This window comes from Camelus ferus, chromosome 35 (assembly GCF_009834535.1).
Source record: "Camelus ferus isolate YT-003-E chromosome 35, BCGSAC_Cfer_1.0, whole genome shotgun sequence".
NCBI classification, from domain to species: domain Eukaryota; kingdom Metazoa; phylum Chordata; class Mammalia; order Artiodactyla; family Camelidae; genus Camelus; species Camelus ferus.
In genome coordinates, this window is record NC_045730.1 from 1,802,688 (window position 1) to 1,828,280 (window position 25,593).

Here is a 25,593-nt window from a genome sequence, read left to right on the forward strand (position 1 = left end):
TTAGCAAAGTGTCGTTTAAAAATAACACAAGTTCTAGGATTAATTAGATAAAATAAGCATTTACACCATGAGAAAGCCTTGCCGTGTGTGCACCCCGGCACCGAGCACATGATTACTTCCGTTCCTTCACGAGCGCTCTAGCTCCTTCAAGACAGAAGAGTTCTCATCTGACTGGCCAGGTGGTTCCTTTGGCAAAATTTTAAGCATGATATATATGGGACGAGATTTTTGGGGAAACAGTAACTTAAAGGGTCACTGAAGTGACGCGCCGGCTGGGAGGGGCCCAGCCCCGCTATCTCACTATCCAGGACGGGTCCTTCGCGGTCCGCGCGTTGTCCGGGCCCAGCAGCGCCAGGCCGTGCGTGCTCCTCCCGGGGCCCAGGTACCTGCAGTGGGCGGGCGGGCAGGCGGGGTCAGTCAGGCGCCCGCGGGGTTGGAGGTCGAGGCCCCGACCCCAAGCCGCCCAGCTCCCTTCACCTGGTGCTCACGTCGACCAGGGCTTCGCGGTGGACGGCGAAGAGCTGCTCACGGTGCTTCTGCTTCATCTCGTCTGAGAGGCCGTACAGGAAGTGGTCCAGCCCTGGCAGGAGCGCGGGTGAGGGAGGCCGCCTGTCGCACTGACCCTTCCCCAGTCACTTAATGGCCCGTTTCCACCAAAGGTCACACCGTGGACCGTCACCTGCCTGCACGGCAGTCTCCTCCCTGACTGGGGTCTGAGACCACGAGCCCCACCCTCATGGAGGGGCAGACACCGGGGGGGGGGGGCGCATCACGGGGTGGGGGGACCCCGTGCCGTTACTCACACCACGCACCTCTGTCTGATGGAGCCACGGGGGAGTCCACGGCCGAGAAGACGGACAACTTCGCCTCGTCGATGTCCTGCTGTGTGAACCGCCCAGACCTCGCCCAGTCCACGGCCTTCACAAAAGACTGCAGCGTTTCCGTGGAACGAGGGTCCCTGGGAGACCAGGGAGTCAAAACCACGCTCGCTTACCAGCAGGAACACAGAGGCGGCCACCCTTCAACACTGTCCAGACGGCCCCCAACAGCCGACGCTGTGGGATCCGCACAAGCCACCACATGCTCTCCCTGGAGACCTGGCCCATCCCCCAGCTGCGCCCCAGAGTCCTAAATACCCCTCTGGCCCAGAAAAGGGCAGGTCGAGTGACTGGAAGGAAGAGAAGACGCACCAGGGTGGTCTAATGATCACCCCGAGCAGGGCCAGGTTGCAGGACCCCCAAATGAGTGGAAGGAGAGCTCCAGGCCTATTGTCCACGTGTGCATGGGGGCGGGTGTGGGGTGCATCTCGTGGGAAAGGCCTCCTTTTTCTGTCCTGTCGACCACGTCCAGCACGTGTCCCAGGACAAGGCCACCAAGAGCAGAGACAGGAGCCAGTGGGGCCGTGATCTCCCTCCTCTGAGGGGTCAGAGTCGTGCCCTCAGGCAGCAGGGTCGGGAGGGCAGGAGCCGTCTGTGCTCTGAGGACAGGCCCAGCCCCCGAAAGCTTTTGGGCCAAGGGTTCCCTGTCACCTCCTGATGTCCCTAAGACTCAGCAACCGAAAGGACACCACTGGGTGTGGTTAAATGCCAACCAATGAAGACAGTGGTCCCGGAGTCCACCCCGTGCCCACCCACCGGGCGGCCGGAGACCCACCTGTAGGAGTACAGTGTGAACATCCCGCCGTAGCTGAGCTTAGCGCCTCCACCGTAAGCGCCGCCCTTCTCTCGGATCTCCGTGTGCAAGAACTTAGCGGTCATCAGGCGCGCCAGGACCTTCAGACTGAAACGAGCGAGGAAGGCAAGTTGCCACTGCCCAGTACTGTGCACGGCAGGTGGCCCCGAGGCGGCCGAGTGTGCCGCTGGGTGAAGTCTCGGGCAGTGAGCGACACACCGTGCTCGTCTTAATAAAAACTGGAAGAAGGTGAGGAAGACGCACTGTCAGACGGGCCTGGGTGGCAGGACAGCTGGGGAGAGGGGACCAGGCTTTCCTGAATCACAGCGGGTGGCACCGGCTGACGGGAGGCGGGGGGCCCGGGGAGGGGGGCCCGGCTGCGCCCGCGGGCTCTGCCCCCGGTAGACGGGGTCCACCCTCCACACGTCTCTCCTTAGAAACCTCTGCTCTTTCTCTGTTACAGAGGCACACGTTTCACTGCTGGGAAATTCAACGTACAAAGCAGAGAGGGAACAGGCTGCAACCCCACTCCCCAGGGTGGGTCAGGCCTCTAGTCACTTCCGTGTTTTAAACCTAAACCTCCCTGTTCAGTAGTAGAAACAGGCCGCTATTCGAGGGCCTGCAGTGCGAGTTCAGTTCCTATGAACATGGAAAGAAGCGACACATGAGCCAAGCAGCCCTGCGACCGCCCGGGCGCCGTACCTGGCGTGGTCCGGGTGCGAGTACGGGGCGGTCCTGACACACTCGGCCACGTAGCTGACGGGGAAGGGCAGCAGGAAGTGCGTCTTCACCTGGCAGGGTGTGAAGGTGGGCTCCTGGGGGAAGATGGGCGGGTCACCGGACCCCTGCTCACCTGGGCCCAGGCCGCACAGCCACGTCCCCGCGGGGAGCGGCCAGACCTGGCGGCTGTCACCACACAACCTCGCACCTTAAGGCGAAAATGAAATATCCCAATCTCGTGACCACACCGTTCACGCCACCGGCGACTGTGCCAAGGGTGCGGCAGGGACCGCAGGGCCCGGGGAGGGGGGTGAGTTTAAACGAGGACCAGACGTGAGGACCAGCACCTGCGCGCGTCCACACCAACAGCGCCCGGGCCTCAGGGGCGGCGGGATGAGGGGGTCTCGTGGGGGGACTCACCATCACCAGCCTCCTCATCACCGGGGAGCTTCCGCCGAGGGCAGGTTTCTGAAAACAACGTTTCCAGGACAAATGAGAAAACCGCCAAGCTCACCTGGGAAGCTCTGAGCGAGCGTGAGGCAGGCCTGCTGCGTTTGCGGGGACGCTCCGCACCTCCACGACGTGGGGGCGCAGGGGCTTCCGCTCCTTCTGGCTCCGACCCAGGCTCCGCACGAACGTGTCCACCGCCGTCCCCGCCCGCGACATCTGCTGAGGGGTCGCGTTCACGGAGCACCTGTTGAAAGATGTGAAGTGCAGGCAACTGTGACTGTGATGCTAAGACGGGGCGCTCTGTGTAAACAAGAGTAAGTAAATGATGTGCAAAACACACACGCTCACATCTCAGCGTAAGAACAAAACCTGTACAAAGCAACAGCCAACGGAGGGACCACCACAGCCGTCTCAGCAAGTGCTCTCAAGGCACGGCCGGCCTCCCCTCCCCTGCCCAGTGCCTACGGCTGATGAGCGGCCACCTGGACTAAACTCTGCGCCCCGAGGATGGCGGAGCAGGGACAGCGCAGACCCGCCAGCGACGCCTCCGGGGCTGCAGCATCGGGAGACAGATGACATAACCGTAACCACTGTTGGGGGCCGTGGCCGCGGCCGGCAAGGCGACACCCTAAGCAGCCGAGGAGCTGCGCTGCTCTGCTCAGCAGGCACTTCCGAACCCTGCAGCCTCCCAGGGGCTAGTGCCCGAAGGCACCAGGACCACACACTGTGCCCACAGAGCAGCCCGTCCCGTCCTGGCCATAACCCCAACTGTATTTTGGGGAAGTGACAGCAGGTACCATGGCAGCGATACGTGCTCCAGGCACCAGACCGCGGCTTTGCACACACGCGTTTACTCCTTGTCATGCACCTGCTTTATGCAGGAAGCAGAAGGGCCGTGTGGTCAACTCCTCGAGACGCTGGTGTGAGCACACGTGCAGCCCAGGAAGGGGAAGTTGGCCCTGCCGCCCAGCTGGCCCGAAGAGCCCGCCGGGCATTCCCAGCAAAGGCACAGGGATGCCTTCTGCAGCGAGAGCTGCCAGCCAACCGCAGGCCGGGCGCTGGCGGGGCGCAGCCTCACCGGCCCTCCGTCCTTTCCAGCCCGTCTGTGCTCCCAGACCTGAGCGAGGCTGCGTGGCTGTGTGACGGCCCCAGAGCCAGGGGTCCGGACTCTCACTCTCCGTCTGGAGCACACGCCCCTCCACGGGGTCCCGGGCTCCTGTGCGGAGCCTCGGCTCTGGGGTTCACCTCGCCTGCCCTCCTCCCCACCTCCCAGGATGCACGTTCAACGTCCACACAGAACGGCCCCCCGGCTGGCAGAACAGTGCTCTGTCTGAAGCTTCTGGGACTGTCACTGCGAGCGAAAAGCGCCCCAAAACTGGGCTCCTCGGGGGGAGACGGCGCAGCCCTACCTCAGGTGATCACAGCTCAGCAGGTGCTTCTTGATGCGCGGGAGCTTTCTCAGGACGGGCCTGACGTCCGCCATGTCCGCCACTCTCTGCATCAGCCTCACCTGTGCCAGGCAGAGCGCCCACAGGTAGGGCCCGCGCCAGACACCCCTCGGCCAGGCCTCCGGGGACACACCTGTCCGGCCTGGGGAGGGATGGGGCCACGGGCTGGAAAGAGGAGGTTGAGCTAAAGAAGTTGATTTCCCCGTAAAACCTGGCTGGAGAGTCAGCTGCTCTGAGACACGAACCCCCAGCCCTGCTCACCTGATCCATCCCCTCGAAGGTCTCCTGCAGGTCCCCCGCGGGCGCCAGGGTCCTGCCGGCCCGCACGGACGCGTACACGTGCCCCGCGTCGGGCACCCCGTTGGACAGCTCCTGAGCCGCCATCCTCACCAGCACCCGGAAGTGCTCCTCCTCCTCAAAGCGGGGGCTGCGCGGAGAGGAAGAGTCAGCGCCTGGGCAGCCGTCCGCGCCCCCCAGCGGCAGGGACAGCCGCTCCGGGCGAGTCCTCAGACGACGTGAACGTCCCCGAAGCCTCGCATGGGGACCACAGGTCAGTCTCAGAGACCAAGAGCCGAGACAGGAGCAAAGCCCTCGGCTCTCGGCACACGGCACACGGCAGCCCCGGGGCTGCCCCGCCCACGTCTACATCTGTGCGATAGTTACTTGTTAAATATCTCACTCCACAAGTGCATCATGTCCGGCAGGTTTCTATCGAGGCAGAAAGATGAGAAAAGCACACCCTGAATCACGAAAGCAAAAAACAAGACGAAGAGGAAATTAACTATGACGTAATTTAAGAGGGAAAAAAACCAAAACACCAGAGGAACAGCCCGACCCCCCCCTCGCCGTGCCGGGGAGACAGGCCACCTGCTCGTAGGTGTCCAGGTGCGAGTCGTCCGGGAGCACACAGGGGGCGGCGGCCATGCCCCCCGTCTTCAGCTCCACCTGCTGGGCCTGCTCTCTGTAGCCAAGGACGCCGCAGCCCAGCCTGACGATGGGCAGAGAGACACCGAGTCACTGGCTGGGCTCCCCCTCCCCCTGGCGTCACCTCCGGGCCGCACGCCCAGGTGCCTCCCGTCACCCTGCACCAGGTCCCCGCTGGGCAGAGCCGGGTCTCAGTGCAGGGAGCCCCTCGGCAGCACCTGCCCTGCACTGGCCGCCTCCCCGGTGCTTGTCCAGCCTTCCCTACCCCCCTCCTCCCGAAACACGCTGACAAGACTCCATCTGCACAGTGCTTGGTAGTCTTGGGGGCGAAATCTGAAAAAACAGCCTTTTTATATATTTAAGGGAAGCAGAAGTCACCTCAACACCGATGACGCTTTTGGGAGAAACATTCTAACTGCTGCTCCCAACACAGACACAATCCAAGCCAAGGGGACTGTGAGTGCTTCCTGGATCCACTATGTGGCCAAGGACACACCAACGAAAGGGCAGAGGCGCCTGACGAGGCCGAGGGCTCCTTCCACACGGCCGGACACTGGGCAGGGGCCCCCGCTCGCCCGGCTCCCGCAACGGTCGTCTGCCCACACAATTCCCTCCGTCTGTGACCCCAGGACACAGGGGAGGAACCCCACCGGCGTCTCAGTATCCTCGCGGACAACGGGGACCACAAAACCAGCTCAGTGGGCGGAGGCACAACGCGGCCTCTCGGGGTGACCCCAGGCCTGCATGTCGTGTTTAACAACTCACACTTTCTCATGAAGAACAGTCAGGCTCTCATAACCTTAGGAAGAACCTAGTCGACCAGACAGACGTTCCTGTGTTGCCCTGTGCTCTGTAAGTGTCTTAATGTACCGTATCTTAATAAGAAAGTATGATTTTCCTAAGAAAACTCTCCACACACACTCGGCCCACATCTGGCAACACCTCTACAGGACATGAAATGGAAAACGAGTCACTGCAAAGCGGTCACTACGCAGGAACAACACACACGCAGGGCACGCCCGTCGCGGCGCCGCGCAGGGCCTGGCGGGGCCTTACTTGGTGAGGACGGCGCAGAAGAGGGGCACGTAGGGCCGCAGCTCCTCGGGCAGCGTGTTCAGGCTGGACAGCGCTCGGAAGTAGACCAGGCCGTTGGTGGGCTGCGCGCAGAGCTGCACCGGCGTCTCGCCGCCTGCGGGGGCGAGAGGCACCCTGAGCTTTCAACATTTTTACCACATAACCGTCGTTTACTATCTTTAAAATGCTAATGCTTTCCAAGGATGGAGATTTAACATTTATATTAACTAAAAAACAAAACAAAACCCTACTCATTTGCTACAATGCAGACAAATTTCCCTCCTGTACTTTTATTATGGCAAAACCTGCAAGTCTTCAGCCCTCAGTGACCCCTGCTTTCCGAAGAGCGAGCGCAGTCAGCATGCCCTGGGGCCGGTGGCCCCCCAGCCCTCCAGCCGCCTCCCCACCTGCACTCGGAAGCCCTGGCGTCAGTGTGGCCTCCGCTCCGGCAACAAGTGACCTCACTGCCCCCACCGCCCAGGCCCCTGCCGGAACGGCCTGGGCTCCAGCGTCTAACCCCGCACAGAGCCCGAACCAGCCGAGGACGTGCGGCTTTACTGATGACTCAGTACTTGGCTGGTTCTTTCCACGGGCACTTAAAGCTCCACCGACAAACCAAACCTGAAGGGTTAAAGGGCCAGTGGGACGTCAACCCGGCTTCCCGGAAGCCTGGTTGGGAAGAGGGTTCATTTACGGGTGTGCACACATGCACACACCAGCCGGGTGTGGTACCCAGGCTGCCCCGCTGGAAGAGCAGGAGGCAGACACGCCCCAGAGGTCAAGGGGGTGCTGGTGCCCAGCCTGAAACCCCAAACCAGGTGCCGGGCCGCGGTCGGACGTCCTCGGGCCACGGTGGCAGAGCCAAATCCTGGCCACATGGAAGCACCACGTCCCAGGCGTGTCCCCTGCGTCAGGCAGAATTCAGAGTGACACGGGCCCGACCTGGGGGGGCTCCGTGATGGAGCAGCAGCAGCTGTCCCCCCCACATGGCCTGACGCAGGCCGGGCCCCGTGGACACCCGAGCCGGGGGAGCAAGCTTGGACGGACAGCACAGGAGGCAGCAGGACGCCTGTCTGACCCGCCCAGGAAATACAGCCCCTCCCGGGTCCACGCCCAGCGTCACAGCGAGTACCTGCTACAGAAATGTGTGTGTGCGCGCGGTGGGGGGGGGGGGCGCGTGACGACACAGGGGCTCAGACGCCCTCCCTGGTACGCTGGGCGGGACCCAAGCCGGGTGCCAGCCCACTGACCTGCCAGCACCACGTCCAGCTCCGTCACCGGGATGCGGGGCTCGATGTCTGACACCTTCAACGCAGGCAGGCAGGACGCATCTTGGGGTCGACTCTGCTGGGTCTGTAGCTCTAACCCTAGAAGGTGGGGGATGGACCTTCAGGACGACACTGAAAAGGCCCCGTGCAGCCATCTCCTGTCTGCTGAGGCCCAGGACGGGTCGGCCACGCAGGTGTGTGCCGGGAGCTGGGCCACCGCTATCCCAGGTGTCCCCTGTGCCCAAGGAAGCCAGCGCATAAGCGCGCCCACCGCTCAGCAGGCGGCACGGTGGCTCAGTCCCACCCCAGCGGTTACAGGAATGACTCTGCTGGACGTGGGGGCGGGGGGAGCTTCGTCCACGCAGCTTCCCCTCCGTCCCCCAAATTCTGTGCAGACGGAACTTGCTTTCAGAGCTTTCAAACCACTTCTGGCTGGACTCAAACTCACTCACTTCTGTACCTGTTTATTCTTATTTTCACTAATTTCCACAAAATACGTGTGTGACCACATACAGTTCACAAATCATAAAAAGGGGTAAAACACATCTTCTGGGCCCAACCCTCCCCAGATGTGATGTGAGGGAGGCAGCCCTTTCTCGGGGTCATGCAGGGACCGGAGGCTTCAGTGCAGTGTGTGACCCCAGAGCCCCGGGCGTCACAGGTGAGGTCCCCTCAACGTGGCCAGCAACCCCCCGCCCCGCCCCCCTCGGGCTCCCACCACCAGGTCCCCGGTGGAGGCCCCGGCCGGCCCCTCCCTCAGCCTCCCCCCACCCGCCGGGGACCCGCTCAAACCTCCTGGACTCAAGGCCCCTCACCTGGTCGTTACCCTGCCAACTGAGCGTCCCGACCCCCTGCCCAGACGCTGCCTCACTCGTGCTCTTGGAGAAGAAGGCCCTCTTGCCTCCCACCGGCCCAGTGCTGGCGACAGCGTGAAGGTCCTCGTCCCAGAGAACGTTCCCCGCCTGCCCCAACCCCACAGCCCCTCTAGGCACCGCCTCCCTCCCCAGATCCCAGGCCCTGCCGACCCCTCACGTGCATAGAAACACAGACACCAGAACCGAGGATGCCTGGATGTTACTCCTGCCCTGGTCCTCACTGGTGTTTATCCACAGATTCCCCACACTGGGGGCCACACTGAAGACCTGCGGAGCCAAGGCAACCATTCAGCACACCAGCATTGGGTCCTACTTAACAGAGCTCTGCAGTGATCCCCGAAACAAAACACACCTTTGTAACGGGGCCCCCACTCCTTCCCGTGCAGGGCTGGACAGGAACACAATGGTCTTCCTAACACAGCACAGCTCCACGGCCAGGCCAGGAATCTGACAACTGCGGGGACGCACGTCCTGTTGCTCAGGCATGGAATTACTGTCTGTGCTACAAACAGGCGGGGCCACAGCAAACGGAAAAGCTTCTAACAGCAAAGGACACTACGGAGGGGCAACGGCCGCTGCTCAGTGGGACAGAACGCCTGCAAATCAAGCACCACCTGGTGCGGAGCTAACACCCCAAACGTCTAAGGGAACCAACAGCGAAAACCAAACCATCCAATTAAAAAACGGGCGGAGGATCTGAGCTAGCTTTCTTCCAAAGACACACAGGTGGCCAGCAGGTACTTGAACAGATGCTCAGCATCACTAATCATCAGGGAAACGCGGATCAAACCCCGACGAGACATCACCTCACACCTGTCAGAGGGGCCAGCACCGAGAAGACCACAGATAACAAGTGTCGGCGAGGACGGGAGAAAAGGGGGCCCCTGTGCACCGCTGCTGGGAACGTAAACTGCGCAGCTGCCAGAGAGCAGCGTGGTGGAGAGCAGCGTGGAGGTTCCTCAAAAACCGAAAAACAGAACCGCCATGTGGTCTGGCAATTCCCCTCCTGGGTATGTATGCAAACAAAATGAAGACACTCACTTGTATAGACACGTGCACCCATGTTCACAGCAGCCAAGACACGGGAGCAACCTAAGTGCCCGTCGACAGACGGCTGGATAGAGAAGTCGTGGGGTGTTTACAAACGGAGTACGATTCAGCCATAAAAGAGAAGGAAATCCTGCCATTTGCAGCAGCGTGACGGACCTCGAGGGCATCACGCTCAGTGAAGTCAGTCAGAGAAAGACAAACACCTACGATCTACTAACACGCGGAATCTGAAGAAGCAAAAACACAAAAAATCAAGCTCACAGATACGGAGAAAAGAATGGTGGCTGTGGGGCGGGTGGGAAAATGGAGGACGGGGGTCACAGGTACAAACCTGCGGTTGTAAGAGAACTCCGTCCTGGGGACGTGACAGGCAGCACGGCTACCGCGGTTACTGGCACCGCGCCGCGTGTCTGAAGACGCTGAGAGACTAAACTTAATCGTTCTCATCCCAAGACGAAGTTGTAACCATGTGCAGCGATGGGCGTCACTGGGCTTACTGCGATGGTCGCCTCGTGACGTGTAATGTATCACATATTTACAGTGCACACCTGAAACTAGTACAGTGTTATATGTCAATTCTTCCTCAAAAAAAAACCTGGAAAAGGAAGCTGGAACCTGTCGGCTGGCACCCACGACACAGACGCCTGTTCACTGCACCAGTCACAGTGAGCACACTGAATCTACGGCAGGTTTAAAGTAACTGCACGTCCAAACAAGAATTCAGACATAAAAAACCGGTCACACACTGACATTAATTTTGTCTTTACAAGATTAAATCACCTCAAACTCAGCATGATCAAAAGGGAATTCCTTTCTACCTCAAGTCACCTCCGCCTCCTGACAAGCCTTGGACGTCTCACAACGCGGTCCGGGTGCAGGGGAGTGGTGCACGTGTGTTTGCTCGTGTGTGCGCTGTATGTACGTAATAACAGACCCTATGTACGTCTAACTTAAGCGTGACGCCGTTCACAGCGACACGGCAGTGTGTGTGGTAAGACAACACGCCCTCACCTGGGAAGGGCCCCTGCAGGCACCCCGCCCGTTCCGGTCTCACCGCCTTCTGTCCCCACAGCTTCGCCGTGTCCAGGGCTCCGAGGAGCGAGCCCCGTCAGCAGTGCCCCCTGCGCTGCTCACTTCACTCAGCACAGCGCTTCTGAGACCGACGGCACCGGGGGCCCGGCCCCTGCGGGCCTCTGGCCGAGCAGCACTTCCCAGGCCCGCACCGTGTGGACACCCGGCAGGTGGAAGTGAGGCGGGTCACGGCTCGCGTGGACGGACGCCTCCGTCCCTCTGGGGAAATACCGGGAGCAGACCCCGGCTGCACGGGGGAGCCCGTGAGCACCGTCCCACGACAGACGGGGTCTGTGTTCACCGCGCCGGCACCACACGGACCCAGCGGAGCTTCAGGACGTGCTCCGGGCCTGTCCCCCCGACCTGCCTCCCCTGAACCCACGGCGCACACCGTCCACACGGCCCGATGGGCGGCTCACTGTGAACCGCGACGCAACACGCTCAGCGGCCTGTTACAGCCCCCGCGCGGAGAGGCCATGCGTCAAACCTGGAAAGCGGATAAACCTTGCAAAGCCACCTCTTTCCCAGCTCCTGCCTTTGCTGCTGGAGCACAGGGTGGCTTCGGAGCACACGGTCAGCCCTCCTGGGGCTGAACCCACTGCACGGAGCGCGGAGCTCTGCAGGCGCCCGGTGAGCACTGTCCGTGGAGACGACACCTGTCTCCACCCCTTTACCGCCGGGGAGCCCGGTGGGCTGGGGAAGGCGGGGGCAGGGCTGGCGCGGACCTTTCTCGTAGATCCGCTGCTTGTCCTCCGGGGAGAGAGAGTCGACCTTCTGCTTCAGTTTCTCTGCCTCCACCTGTGCCTGCTTCTCGGCATACTGGTCGTCTGGCTTCATGGACAGAATCAGCTTATGCCGATTATCCTGCAACAAGCAGAGCAACAAAGGGACAGATGGGAACAGACTTCATCATGTCCGGCGCCCCGAGCGAGCCCCTCCCAGAGCCACCGTCGGCCTGCAGTTCTGTTTTCCCATCGCACATGGAGATCTCGACAGGACTCGGCCAGAGGGCTGCGTGCGGGGGCACTCGAGCCACGGTGGTCCTTCCAGCCCCTGTGCTCTGCCCTGACGACCTGCGTGGTCCCCACGTGCGGCTATCACTGCTACGGGACGACAGTCACCATGGTTACCGGGTCGGAACCAGGACAACTGGACATTCGCTTCCTCTACACCTTGGCTGTGCAAAGAAACTGCTTGCACTTTTTATTGTTATAAATCTTTGGCTTTAGCTGAAATTGAAGATAACGTGGAGTAAAATCTAATCTTCATCTAGTCTTCATTATACCAACAACTTATCAAAGGCTGGAACTGAATTCCTCGTTCTGTACACTGTAAATTATGAGGACCAAGTAAATGCTGACCTGAGATAAAAATGAATGCTAGGTGGCTTAACATGCCTCCCCTATTTCAGCAACTAGAGCCACACGCAAAGGCTCACCTGTAACACTACGACAGCGGGAGAACTTCACGCAAAACAGCCTGTAACTCACAGCGACCTTGGCCCGAATGCCCACACACGCCCCGCGCCCCGAACACTGGCGCTCAGACCACGGCCACCCCCACCACGGGACAGCCCTCCCCATCGGGCAAGGCCTCGAGGACCTTTACCCCGCCAGTGGCGGAGACCCACCAAGAACACACACCAAGTGCAGGAGCCCACAAGCCTAGGGAAACAGCGGGCAGCGCAGACGAGCCCTTCGGAACAACCACCAGAACGTCCACACACGGAGGCGCCTCTTGTGTGTGATCCTTCCACCAGCGGAACAAACGCACAGGCGGATGTCCCCTTACACACACACCCACACACGCACACTCACACGTGAAGAATACACGCACATACTCAGAAAAAACCAACTTGCATGAAAACCTGAAAAACGTTTTTAAAGCTAACATGACCATTTACACTTTTAATAACTAAGAAATTACATCACCCGTTTACTAACACAATGCAGATCATACTCCTCATACTCCTCTCATTACTATAAAATTCACCTCCAAAATTACACTCTCCAATCGTCTTACCTTAAAGTACTGTTTTAGTTTTTCTTGCAAAAACTTGGGATTCTCCTCCAGGCGCTGCCTGAACCGAGCCACCTGGCTCCCCAGCTTCAGGCACTCCACGGGGTCCCCGCCATGATTCCAGCAGGAAGCCACGTGCTGCAGAGGAGTTACAGCACCCTGCACGTGACCCCGCGGACTCCGCGTCAGCTCAGGAGCCTCACAGGCCTGGCTTGCCCTTGAGACCCCAGTTTCCACATTTAAAACACCACAGGTGACTGTTCATAACAAAAGCTAAGTCACTCTTTCTCCAGAAGAAGAAAAATTAAACTCACTTTGTGCTTTTTTCCTAATAAACTAAAAAGCACAGGTTTAAAAATTACTTTTTGCAAAATATAATTACCAACAGCTCGACAGTTATTATAAATCTCTGCCCATTTAAACTACTGTGTAAATCTAAGACGTTGAAAAGTTAATGAAGTAATAAGCTAGTAAAAGAACCATGTTTTTTTTTTAAATTTTAATTTCACTTTACTAGTTCTTTTATTTTTTTAATTTTTGGGGTTTTGGGGGGGTGATTAGATTTATTTTTTAATTTTTTTAGTGGTGGCACTGGGGATTGAACCCAGGACCTCATGCACGCTAGGCACGCACTCTACCACTGAGCTATACCCTCCCCTCAAAACACAATGTATTGTAAAACTAAATTAACAGTAGTTTTGTATCAGATCCCAAACATTGTAACCTTCAAGGTTCAAATGAAAGGTGCTGTGAGTAACAATCTACACTTTCAAGAACCACTAACACAAAAGCAACGAGAGAAGGAGGTGTCTGAGAAATTAATTACACACAGACGCCAGGGCGAGTCCAAAGCTGGCAGACTGGTGCTTCATCTGTATTTCAACTTTATGAAGTAAAGCTTCGATTCGATCGTCTTCAAATCCTTGCCTACAGAAACATCAAGAACTCAGACGTTGAAATCAATGGTTGTGAACAAGGAAGCAGAGATAATACTCCAACAGCTGACGGGGAGGAATTCAGCTGTGCTGCGTGAGGAGATGCCGGCCCCCAACCTACCCCCCCAGCCCAGGAGCTGGGGCAAGCCTGTCCCCGCATGCTCACGTACAGGATGACGTCATCCAGCGTCCGGTCCACGAGGTCCCGGACCGTCTGGATGTCCTTCTCGGCGATGCCCTGCAGGCCCACGCTGAAGTAGGCCTCCCTCGTGCAGCCGTTATACCTGGATCACAAAGGCAGAGGACGCCTTGGAATCTAGTTTCCACTGTTCCTTAGGACGCGTGCCCCTGGAAGATCAAATACGCTACAGCGCAGGGCTGAGAACTTCAGACCCCACGCGGCAGCCACCAACGCAGAGTACCCAGGCGCTCGCTCCTCAGATACAACTGGTCAGTCTACATTTGTAAAATCACCATGGTTTAAACTTCGGAGTACCAGGAAAAGAGGACTCCGGAGTCTCACAAAATCTTAAGATTTCAACGAACATTTAGTGACCTGACTTCTAAAACAGGTAACAACTTGCCGGTGGTTCTGAGATCCTGGAAGAGCTACCTTGCTGGGTTTTGTTTTTTTGCAGAATGTCCCCTGCAGGGACATAAACAGCCTGTACAGGAACCAAAGCTGGGGTGGGAAGGGCCGTCCTGCGACTGAGGGACGTGGAGCCCCCTACACCCCCGACCCCCACCCACCGGCTGTGCCAACCCACGATGGGTCCAGACACTGTCAAACGTCAAGCTGCCCCCAGCCGTGGACTGAGGATCTGACCTGACAGGAAAACGTACCCAGCGTCAGGAGAAAAGTCTGTGCCGAGTCCAGATTCGACAAGGGCTTTGTAGAAGGGGGAGTTGGGGCCGCTGATCAGGAGGGAGGACAAAAGGCTCAAGGTGAAGGCTTCAAACGTGTTGGTGATGCTTCATTTATACAAGCGGGGCGCAGAGAAAAGGGGGAAACAGTTGGTTCTCACAAATGTTTTCAAAGTCATTAAAATCACCGCTAAATTATCACTTCTATTTCCCCCCCAAAACTGAATTTCTACCAGAATTTCTTGCATCTCAACCTCTATTTGCATAGTTAAATGGACAAAAAAAAAAAAAAGAATATATTTTGGTTTGAAAAGCTCTTGAGTACTGGGTTTTGGGGGGGGTCCCAAACCACAAGGCTTACACGGCTGTGGATGGAGTGCTATCACAGGTTGGCGCCTAGCACCCGGATGGGCACTATCTACTGTAACCGCCCCGTCCACACGGACGTAAACGCTGAGGGAGCGGGGCCACTTGGTCAAGCTGTGCAGCCACAGAGGACAGCACCCAGCAGCGTGGCCAGACTCCTTCCTGCCCACACGTCCTGAGCGCCCAGACCTCTACGTTCAGAGTCTTGTGTGTTCAGTATTTTTCTGCGTCCAGAGTTCACAGTCGTTCTTCATGCTCAGACGCACCTGTGACCCCAGTCCTAAACCCCAAACCAGCCTGGACGTGGTTGCAAACACCTGACATCCAACACCTGCTGGCTTCCCATGGGGGTGTTGCCCCCGACCTCCCACTGGCCCTGTCCCTCTGGGTCCCGCAGACACTCACTCTGGCAGGAGGAAGCTGACGCTGACCGTTGTCTGCTCAGAGGACCCCGCAGCCAGTGAGTCCCGGGCACACGTGATCTGGAACTCCCTCTGCAAGAGGACGGGGCATGTTACGTGGGCAGAGGATACGTGCACGGGTCTAAGCAAGCAGCCGTTACCGGATGTAGAAAATGGTCCAAGAGACACTTCCCACTAAATTTAACTTTCCTTTCAAACAAGTAACCATTCTTCAGGCTCGAGAAGCTCTTAAACACAGGGCAGTGCCCACAGCATTCTGGCAACAGCCGTCGGAGCCTCCCTCTGCGCACGGTGAACAGGCGTGGGCGGGGTACCGCTCCACGGCGCACCCACCGGCTCCGGCCACGGCCGCTGCGCGGGCACCGCCGTCCGCGGCTCAATCTTCTCAAATTTACTCAGCGCTTCTTCATGAATTTGCTTCAGATGCTGTTCCAGCGGGAAGTCACCGTAAGTGAAGAACCTGAAATTTTGAGGGAGTATCTCAGCCGATGTTAGGTTAAAAGGTCAGAAGCCAACGCAGACGGCTTCGTGTAAAGTGGGCGGTTTGCAGGTGCGACAGCCACCACGGAGCCGGGTCCTGGGCCAACGCGACCGCCGCATGGGGCCACTTTTTCCCACTTGGCTTAACCACAGACACCAATAGAGGCTTCTGCTCTGTTTATAAGACGTGGTTTAAACAAAGCACAAACTGTACAAGGGGTTAAATGTAAGTCTGGCAAAAACTGCTCTTCATTTTGAATCCACTACAAAACAAAGGAGCCGCAAAACCCAGACAAGCTACACATGGGAAGACTTCAGGCCTCCGCCGCGCTGACACAGTGACGCATCTGAGCCTAACTGATAAGACTCAGAACGTCATGAAGGTCACATTTAGGCTACAGATTTCAGACCACACATGTTTTAAGGCAACACAGTATTCACCCAGGGGATTAAGGAGACAATGACAGGCTTGATCTGTTTAATATAACGTTGTCTGAGCTACGCTTAAAGGTTTGGGAACTAGAATCTTAAAGATCCTTTCAAACCTTCTACTCAAAGTTTAGAAAGTGAAAATCAAAGTTTAGCAGTGAGCGCCCCCCGGCGTCTGCCCGCATTCAGGGCAGGAGGGGCGCCCACCACGCTGGGCGTCCAAGTCAGAATCTTGTCTAAACTCACACGGTTAAAAGCAAACCTTTCCACGGCAAACGAGGGAGAAGCATTCGGGGCAGGAAGAGCTAAGGGCCGGCCGCAAGGCGCGTCACCTGGCGTTGCTGGGGTGGTAGTGTGTGGCGTGGAACTGCCTCAGCTGCTCCCACGTGAGGTCTGGGATGCACAAGGGGTCCCCTCCGGAGACCACAGCGTACGTGTGGTCGGGGAGCAGGCGGCTCTGCAGGTGCTGCGAGAATATCCTCTCGTTGTCTGCCTTCGGGTTAAAACACAGGGCGCGTGAGAAGCAGCGCACACACTGTGCCTGCGGCTCGGCGAGGGGCCACGATCGGGGGCTGCACGCCAACATCTCGTGGTAAACAGGGACGCCCACCCAGACACACCCTTTAGCAACGAGGGGTTCTCAATCACGCGTGTTCTTCGACACGGTGCTACTGCGCGTTTACCAGCCCAGAGCACGGCGTCAGCACGACGTCAGTGGAAACCGGCAATCAAACACGCGTGTGACTCGCTTCACCGCGGTATTCACTTGACCGCGGCGGTCCTGACCCGAGAACTCGAGATGTAGTTAGACTCCGTAAACCCCACTGTATACTCGGGCCAGGAAGACGGGAGGAGACCACGCCCCAGCCTCCGCGGCCGCCGCTCACAGCGCTGTCCCCGCCAACTCAACACTCAGCGCCACACAGGATGTCGTCGGAGCCTGTGTTTCAGCACTTTGCACAGCAGGATGTCGTCAACACAACAAAGGGAAACACTCACAAACGCGCCCTTCATCTCATTAAAGACGACTCCTTTAAAGACCAAGGGCGTCTGCGGGTCGTTTGGGTCCTCGTGCTCCAGCCGCCACCCTTCCTGCCTGAGGAGTGACTGACAATTACACGAGGACAGTGACTCCGTCACCAAAGCACAGGCCAGGGAACCAGTCACCACTTACCAGAAGTCCAGTTCCCGCAAGCACGGGAAGAAGACTGCATCCAGGTACACGGACAGGAGGTTCTGGAAGTCCTTGGGGTTTTGTGTGGAAAACGGGTACAGGGTGTAATCACTAGCTGCACACAAAGGAAGACATGTGACGACACAGCCGCCCCACAGGAAGCGCCCACGCAGCCCCGCCCCGCCCCAACGGCCCACGGCAGAGGCAGCCGCAGGCCTGGGAGGCCGGCCTGGCCCACAGAGCACCCCCCGCACTCGCTCGAAACAGGTGGCTGAGCCCCGTCGGCCCAGCCCACCACCAACCTGTGTCCTACGGCCCAGAGCCCAGAGCCCAGCGCCCAGCGCCAGCTCCACAGGCCGAGCCCCACAGCCACACTCCCCAGAGAAGACGGCTGTCGCCTTTTCCCTCAAACTCCAGTTTTTACAATCAGCCCCAACCCATCCCAAAGGGATGACACTTCCAACGTCCCCAGCCCGACAGAAAACGGTGTGCCCTGGGCCCCACGGCAGAGGGAAGGCGGCTCTGGGCCGGGCCGGGCCGGCGTCTCACCCGTGAAGGCGTTCATGAACGTGGACAGCGACCTGTTCAGCATCTTGAAGAAAGGGTCCCTGCAGGGGTACTTCCGCGAGCCGCACAGGACCGTGTGCTCCAGGACGTGGGGCACGCCGCTGCTGTCCAGTGGGGTGGTGCGGAACTGCACGCTGTGGAGGACCGACAGAGCCCGGGCACGCGGTCACTCGGACCATTGGGACACAGGCCACGGCAGCCTCCCCGCCTCTCAGGACTGCACACGCAGCCCCGGGCCTGCAGGGAGCCGAGGGTGTGAACTCCTCCACCCTGCCCTCGCGCTTCCTGGATGCTGTCAGGACTGGTATCTTAAACTAGCGTAGGTGCGGGAGATGCTCGAAGCAGAGCTCTCAGAAGGGGGCCGGAGGGCACACCACACACCTGAACAAGTTGTTCCTGTCCTCCCTGGCCAGGTGCAAGTACCGTGCTCCTGTGCCGTCATGGCTGAGCTTCACGGCAGTCAGGCACAGCTCGGGTACAGACGTGACCTGAACCAACAAGGAAAACAAGAAGAGTGGAACTCAACTGGAGAGGCGTCAGGGCTCCACGCCGAGCACACTGCAGGGCCTGGCCCGGTGGGCACAGCAGGAGCCCCTTGTCCTGACCCGAGCCTCGTGGACCCAGGCTAATGACAACACACGCCTTTCCCTCCCACATGCTCGCTGTTTGCTGGGCACTTCCGAAACACGCCGCAGGTAACCCCGGGAGGAAGGCCTTCCCACCCCACTCACAGATGAAATTCTAAGCCTCAGGCAATGAGGCAGTCTGCCCAGACCAAAGCCTGGACTCAGACCCCTTCTGTCTCCCAGGCTGCCCCAAGGAGAACACACTCCAGCCCAGAATGTCTCCTCCTCTCCGGGACCCTCAGAATGGCCCCGCCGGGAGGTAAACGCTGGGATAGACCTGAGTCTGGGCGGCTGAAGGATGCACCTGACGCTAAATTCTGCTTCCTCTAGTCTCAGCTCCTGGTGGTGAGCTGGGCTAACGCCAGTTACCTGTTCCTAGAGGGAGGGTCCAGCGGGGCGCAAACCACTCTGCGCAAACGCAAACACGTCCTCGCCCGCTGGGGGAGGCTGTGCGTGTGCGTGTCTGTGTGTTTCCATGAGCGCTCCTCACGGAACTCCCACTGCCCTTGGTACTGAAGCACCTCCGCCAGGTCCCTCTCCTTCAGCCACAGCCCTGCATTACCATGACAACCACACAGCTGTGCAAGTGACCCGTCCTTGCTGACGCCGCTTACTGGCAAGGCAGAGACAGAACTCGGGTGTCCTGAGCCTGCTCTGAGGGCCCTGCCACAAAAACGGGTTTCAGTGGCCTCCTGATGCTCAAGTAACTGATGGCTCTGAAGTTGTTCAGACCTCAGAGTTAACCCCTGTGCTCTATGAGGTGAACACCCATCCGCCTCGTAAAAGCTTTCCTGGTAATTGTTTCTTATAAAGGATCAGAGCCCCCAGATCACGAACCCCTGTAAGGGACTCACAGGTCCTGGGCCTGCCTTGAATACCAGCGCTGCCCTGCACTGCCAGGCCCACGCTGCCTGGAGACAGACTGTCCAGGCCCCTCCCCACCCTCTCCTCCATCTTCCTCGTGCTCTGCCCTTCATCACACTGTCCCTCCTGCTCCTGCGCCACAGCCACACACGTGTCCCCTTGGACAGGGAGCTGCTCGTCTGCGTACCTGTTAGAGTGTGAAGCACAGTGCGAGCACAACAACCAACTATGTGATAAACGTAGTTTTCAATTATTGCATTAAAGGAAAACAACGTGAAAGTTTAATCACAACAAAACAAGAATCAAGTGAAATCCATTTTAACATAAACTTACATAACTACTGGCCCACAGTCTCTCCTCTATAATTCTGAAACCCAATGGCTCAAATGCAGAAAGTTTTTGCCTAAGTTTGGCGCAAACTTGGCTGCTGGTAAAACGTGACCTGAACAGGTGTGGGGCATTCAGTCTGAATTATCACTTAGTGTGAACAGTCGTGTCTGATGCAGAAACAAAAATGTGTTTGATTTACTTTCCAAGATCTGAAAAGATGTCAGGGTCCAGGGGTCGGGAAAGGGGTTAGGGATCTGTACTCCCTTAAGAGTCAGGAAATCCTTTCATTTGCAAACTCCTCTGCTTCTGAGCACCCGCCGTGAGACAGACTGGCCAGGGTCTGGGGACCAGGAGGAGACCCCCCCAGGGGGAGGGCACACCTGGGCGTACCTGGCCGACCGTGAACCCCTGGATCTTTTCTCCGACCTGGAACCGCAGGGCCCTCTCACAGGCCGTGGTGCTCCCCCACCTCCATGCTCTGAGGTTGGCACTGCTGCACTTTCGGAAAGTAATCAAAGTTAGGTGATTTGCAGGAAAACTGGCTAATGTAGTTCAGTAACATAGTGAAAAATACTGCCACGTGATAAAGACAATTCAAGGAAAAATTAAACCTCACATCTTCCAACCATCTTCCAGAAAATTAATTTCCATTAAAGTTCTTTCAATTTTATCTCAACTCAACTAAATCCTTGAATCAACTAATTGCTGAAAACCTTTTCTTCGTATGTGTCCGTAAATAACTAACACAACCATGACACCAGTTACCCTTAATCGCATTAAAAACTCTCAGACCTGCACTCCTGACCCCCCAACACGTACAACAATGTGTACACCACTCCCAAGAGCCCCGACCCCGCCAGCTCTGATGTCCAGCAGCAGAGAACAGATGAATGACGCACTATTCAGGCATAAACTTAGTCCTAGAATGAGTGGAGATGTGGACAAACGATGCTGAACCACAAAACCCACAGGGGACAGACACAGTGTTACTCTAGCAGGAACTGTTCAGCCAAGTAACACTGTGTTGCAGGAATACGTGTGGATGGTAAGAAAACAAAGAAAAACAAGGGAATTATTTCTGTAAGCCAGAACAGAGATTCCATTTTAGAGGGAGGGAGAGTTAGGGGTAATCTTAAACTGGGTAATGGTGACAACTTAGTTTTAAATAACTTTTCTCTCAATTGCATTATATGCTTTACGGCATTTTCTACATTAACATTATATCCCGCAAAAATGTTTATTTTGAAGAAGATATGCACAGAAAACACTGGCTCATTCAGTATCAGGCAGGATCGGGGAGATATTCTATAAACAACCGACCTTTCCCTTGTTGATTTAGCAAATTGTACAAAGACGGGATAGAGGCTTTTAACCCAGACACACCGCAAGGGCACCCCCGTGTTTCCTCCCCTGGGCTGGTAAACTCCACCACAAAGTAAATAGGGTTCTATGAATTAGCATAAAACTAAACAATGTAATCTTTCTTTTAAAAAGTAAAATGTTGTATTTTACCAACTCAAGGGGAATGACACTCATTCACAGTTTGAAACTAAACCACTCCTTTTCCATAAATCTAGTCATTAAACAGGAAGCTCCATTCCCGGAGGCGTCAATTTTATCAGGAGCGCAGGTGAGCGCGGTACTTCCGTGCCTACGACCACGGGGAAACGCGCACGACTAACGAGCCAACGAGACCCGCAGCTGGGGGTTGTTCTTACTGCTCCCGTTAAAGCCCACATCCACGAGTCTTCACCTGGAAAGCCCCGACCACCCGCACGCAGGGCCGCCCGCGGGAGGCGGGTCAGGCCAGGTCCTCGCCGCTTTACCCCAGTCTTTTCTGGGGGCTTCACCCCAACCCTGGTAACTGGACAGGACCCCCTTCCTTTGGGAGGGGTGGACACGGAGGACTGAGCGGAGGAGGCCATGGGAGAGGGGCCGCTCTGCCACCCCGAGGGGCCAAAAGGACCCCGCATCCAGACCCTGCAAGGGGGCTCGGGCTGGGACTGGGCTCCGGGGTTAGGAGCCCCAGGCGAGGGGTCTGGGGGTGCGGGAGCCCCAGAACAAGCTGAGAGACACCGCGAAGCCTCCCGCGCCATCGCCGCCCACCCTCCCTCTCCCCTCACCGTCCGCCCCTCGCACGGCCCCCTTCCTCCCGCGTCTCACCGGCCGCCCAGTCTCCGCAGCGCGCCGCTCGCCCTCCAGCCGCTGCGCCACATGGCGTGTGACCAGCACGCCACCGGCCGCGACCCCACTTATGCCGACGCACGGCGCGGGGCGGGGCGGGCTCGCCGGCCGCCACTCCATTGGTCAGCGTGCAGAGCGACGCCCACCCCAAGAGGCTGGCGAGGAAAAGGGCGGGTCCCCGCGGCGGCGGGGCGGGACTCGCGGGCCGAGGGAGGGGCGGGGCCTGTGTGCAAGGGGGCGGGGCTGAGTGCCGAGCGGCAGGCAGGCGCAGGGAGGGGCGGGTCCACGCAGGTGAGGGGCGGGCCTGCGAAGATAAGGGGCGGATCAGCAGAGTGAGGGGGCGGGCAGTGCAGGGGAGGGGCGGACCTACAATGAGCCTCGGGACTTGCTCGGTGCTGTGACCACCGGTGGGCGTAGGTCTCCCGGATGCAGGTTGTGCGCCTGCACCTCTGCGTGGCCACGCGTCCATCAGCACGTTCCGGGCAGTGAAGTGAGGAGGACGTCCAGCTTCAAGCCCCTAGCAGGCGCCTTAGCCCCGGGCTGTGTGGCTTCATGGGCAAGGTCCGAGGCCTGCATCACCTGGTTTCCAGGGCCACGATTCCACGACGTCACGCTCTTAACAGCGGTCCCAATCAGAATGTCCCCCGCAAATCGCCGGAAAGCTCTCGCACCCCCACGTCTGTGCTGGCCCACTGCTCTCCCCGCCCGCATTTCGTGTCTGGGAGGACTACACACGTGCCCTTCCTGTACCTCGGAGAATGGCTCCAGAAGGTGGAGCGTGAGTGGGTGGGCCGGCAGGGGGCTGGGGGCGGCAGGTGCATCTGGGATGAAACACACCTGGCCACCGTATGGGAGGGACATAGAAGGAAGGACCCAAGTCTGACCTCAGTTTCTCAGAGCTTTCACCCCCTCCCTTCTCTCATCTCCCTCATCCCCCACTTCTGGCCGGAGAATGCAGAGGAACTCAAATCTCCCGGCCCCTTCACCCAGGCGCTGAAGAAACAAGGCTCAGGGGACAGGTGCAACCCGCCTGGACATCCGAACATTTGAGAGCAACGTACAGGGTAATACTGCCACGAAAAGCCACCAGTCTTCAGAAAGCTCTCCACAGTGCAGAAGAGTCTATTCAGAGGAGGACCCAGCTGAACCGGGTCAAGCAAGGGTAACGATGAGAAGCTAAGGACACAAACACTCCGCGTAAATTCCTTTCCTCCGGTGACACTTCGGGGGGTAAGTATTACTGTCACCGCAACATCTCTGTGATCTTGGGAGACGGCTGGGGGTTATTAACCCTGCTGTGATTCTGCGGGAAACTGAGGCACAGGGACGTTACAGTATTTTGATCTCTGAAGAATAAATGCTACATAAATCCAGTAATGGCCACTTTGCAGTGCGTTCCCACGGGACAGACCTCACTGATGGGTGAGCTGCGCACACTAAGCATTTATAAATAATTATTTTGAGCAGCACCAACATAGTATTAACGTGCATATGTAATCTCAGTTTATATTAGCAGATCATTGCAATGTAGAAAAAAATCACAAATTGTCTATGCGGTATCCTATGTTACAAAAACCTCCTGTGTTACAAGGAAGCACCGTGTTAGTAGGATGAGCAACTGAGCACTGTCAGAGCAGACTGGGACCGGGACTTAGAAAGGCAGTCAAGTGAATATTGGAGTGTCGTGGGGAGAACTGTGTCTCCCCAAAAAGAAATGCTGGCATCTTGACCCCCCATAACCTCAGAATGTGACCTCACTCGGTAAAGGATCTTTACCAAGGTGATCAAGTTGAAGTGAGGTCATTAGGATGGGCCTCTAGTCCAATGTGACTGGTGCCCTGTAAAGGGGGTTAGCTGGGCACACGGACACACACGGGAGAAGGCCACGTGAAGACGAACGCAAAGCCATGGAGATGCTTTTGCAATGCAAGGTACCAGGGATTGCCGGCCACGCCAGAAGCTGGGGACGCAGGATGAACAGATTCCTCCTCACAGCCTCAGAAGGAACCAATGCGCCAACACCTTGGATCTCCCCTTCTGGCCCCCAGAGCTACGAGGCCGTGAATTTCTGTTGTGCTCAGCCATCCAGTTTGTGGTCCTTTGTCACAAAGCCCTAGGAAGCTAATATTGAGGTGTCAGGGTTTTTACCTCCGGAAGAAAAAGATGAAGTGGTTTAACTGAATATGCTGTTTTCCAGGATTGCATGTCACCGACAAAATGCATGCTGTTGCAAATCCTTCACTTCTGAATCCATCGTACACAAGTGAGTGACGCTGTTGGAGATGCAAAAGGAGGGTACAAAAAGCCAGCAGGCTCTGTGCCAGTGGCAGGCAGCCGGGGAAAAGGGCCTCACGCTGAGTCCAGACCGCGGCCCTCGCGCTCGCCTTCGCCCACTGTTGGCTTTTTTTTTTTCTGCTCAATAAATGTTTATTCCATGTCACCCGTTTGCAGCCACTGAACATTTCTACTGACACATCTGTGTAAAGCATCTCATCTTCCTGTTGAGCTTGTAGAAATGGGCTCATCCACAAAGAGAAAAGAGACCCGATTTTCTCCAAGCTGCCTTCCAACCCGAAGGTTCCACAGTTTTACCATCTCAGGTCTGTTGTTATGCTGGTCACACCACTGACCTCAGCCTTCTGTTTTATTTTCTGTCTGTTTAAAATGACCCATTCAGGAGTTCAGATTGAGCTGGCAGACTCTGACTCCGTTTCTGCTTCTAGGTACGTTCCCTGATGCCCACTTTTGATGCCCATCCCCTCGTCCCCTGAACTGAGTTTAATTTCGGGTGTTTTCAGGAAACTTAAGATGCTGAGAGTCCTCTTGGCTAATGCTTTTAACAATAATTTTTTAACTTCACAAATTCACATGTAACTATATGGAAAAAAGGCCAGGATTAATGGTTAATAAAAGGTACGTTAAAGTAACAACGGGATATAATCTATCAGATGTAACGGTTTGATGAAGCTCAGGGCTGGTGAGGCCTGTGAAGTGGCAGGGATCGGGTGTTCCTACACTTCAGGTTCCATGTGGGACTACGTGCACATATATGTATCTACCTTTTGGAAAGAACTTTGGCATCATTTATACAAATTTTATTTTATTTTTAAATTTTTTATGTTTTCATTCCTTTTTTTTTTCTTTGAATATCTCTTTTTAACTTTTAAGGGGGGGAGGTAATTCGATTTAATTTTTTATTTTTAATGGAGATTGAACCCAGGACCTTGTGCATGCTAAGCAGGCACTCTACCACTGAGCTGTACCCTCCCCCTCATTTACACAAACTTTCAATGAGTGTACTTTTTCGCCAGAAATTTCACTTCATGAAAATTACCCTATAGCTATAGTCTCACAAGGGGGCAATAATGTATAAATAAAGATGTTCCCTGCAGCACGTTATGACTACAGCAAATAACGAACAACCTAAAAGTCTACCAAGAAGCATTTTCTTAAACAAAATATAACTCGTTTATATAATTAAATACAAGTCAGATACTAAGACTAGTGATTGATTAATTAATTAATTAATTAGAAATAGTGATGAACATCATCTTCATATAGACCTAGCACCAATTAGAAAGAATAAAACCAAACACCAGATGCATGCTGAAGCTCTCACGTGCGTGGGAAAAACATGCTCCTGTTTAAGTGGAATGAATCAGAAGTGAGATTTTAATTATGAACCTGGTATGACCTTTTTGAAAACCTAAATGAGGACATTCTCTGTTCACAGGTCGGGCACTCAGTATGATATGGCTATCACTTCTCTCCAAAAATGCAGC

The 25,593-nt window shown here is 56.6% G+C and overlaps 1 protein-coding gene and 1 long non-coding RNA gene across 8 annotated transcripts in view; one reads left to right on the plus strand and one right to left on the minus strand.

The window, feature by feature from the left end:
* PITRM1 (pitrilysin metallopeptidase 1) lies at positions 1 to 21,964 on the minus strand. 7 transcript variants are annotated; one of them, XM_032473856.1, is made up of 27 exons: positions 21,791 to 21,917; positions 20,018 to 20,120; positions 18,189 to 18,295; positions 17,790 to 17,941; positions 17,241 to 17,355; positions 17,066 to 17,162; positions 16,399 to 16,559; positions 15,491 to 15,617; positions 15,141 to 15,229; positions 14,349 to 14,477; positions 13,676 to 13,789; positions 13,401 to 13,497; positions 12,574 to 12,729; positions 11,277 to 11,415; positions 7,538 to 7,654; positions 6,270 to 6,402; positions 5,157 to 5,277; positions 4,953 to 5,029; positions 4,551 to 4,716; positions 4,251 to 4,351; positions 2,965 to 3,085; positions 2,812 to 2,859; positions 2,374 to 2,486; positions 1,654 to 1,779; positions 813 to 958; positions 478 to 580; positions 1 to 386 (listed from the first exon to the last, which is right to left on the minus strand). In XM_032473856.1, exons 1-27 carry the CDS (start codon positions 21,841 to 21,843, stop codon positions 293 to 295), a joined length of 3,105 nt encoding a protein of 1,034 aa, XP_032329747.1. In that variant the 5' UTR covers positions 21,844 to 21,917; the 3' UTR covers positions 1 to 292. The 7 variants fall into 7 exon arrangements, 5 of the variants coding, with proteins under 5 accessions (XP_032329747.1, XP_032329744.1, XP_032329746.1 ...); XM_032473853.1 differs by having other exon boundaries at positions 20,018 to 20,125; positions 21,791 to 21,829; XM_032473855.1 differs by having other exon boundaries at positions 12,574 to 12,708; positions 20,018 to 20,125; positions 21,791 to 21,828.
* Positions 13,772 to 25,593, plus strand: part of LOC116661555 — a 20,418-nt gene continuing 8,596 nt past the window's right edge. Inside the window, exons 1-2 of the long non-coding RNA XR_004317458.1 lie at positions 13,772 to 13,847; positions 24,810 to 24,816. This is a non-coding gene — a long non-coding RNA (uncharacterized LOC116661555). The remainder of the gene's footprint in view (positions 13,848 to 24,809; positions 24,817 to 25,593) is intronic.

Excerpts from the sequence above, each read along its gene's own strand:
- PITRM1 (XM_032473856.1), bottom strand. The coding sequence starts at position 21,843 with ATGTGGCGCAGCGGCTGGAGGGCGAGCGGCGCGCTGCGGAGACTGGGC. Across the intron at positions 12,730-13,400 it reads TTGGACTCGCCCTGGCGTCT|GGTGCTGTAACTCCTCTGCA; the intron begins GTGTGTAATTAA and ends GGTCACGTGCAG. Across the intron at positions 4,717-4,952 it reads TGGAGTGAGATATTTAACAA|CCCCCGCTTTGAGGAGGAGG; the intron begins GTAACTATCGCA and ends CTCTCCGCGCAG.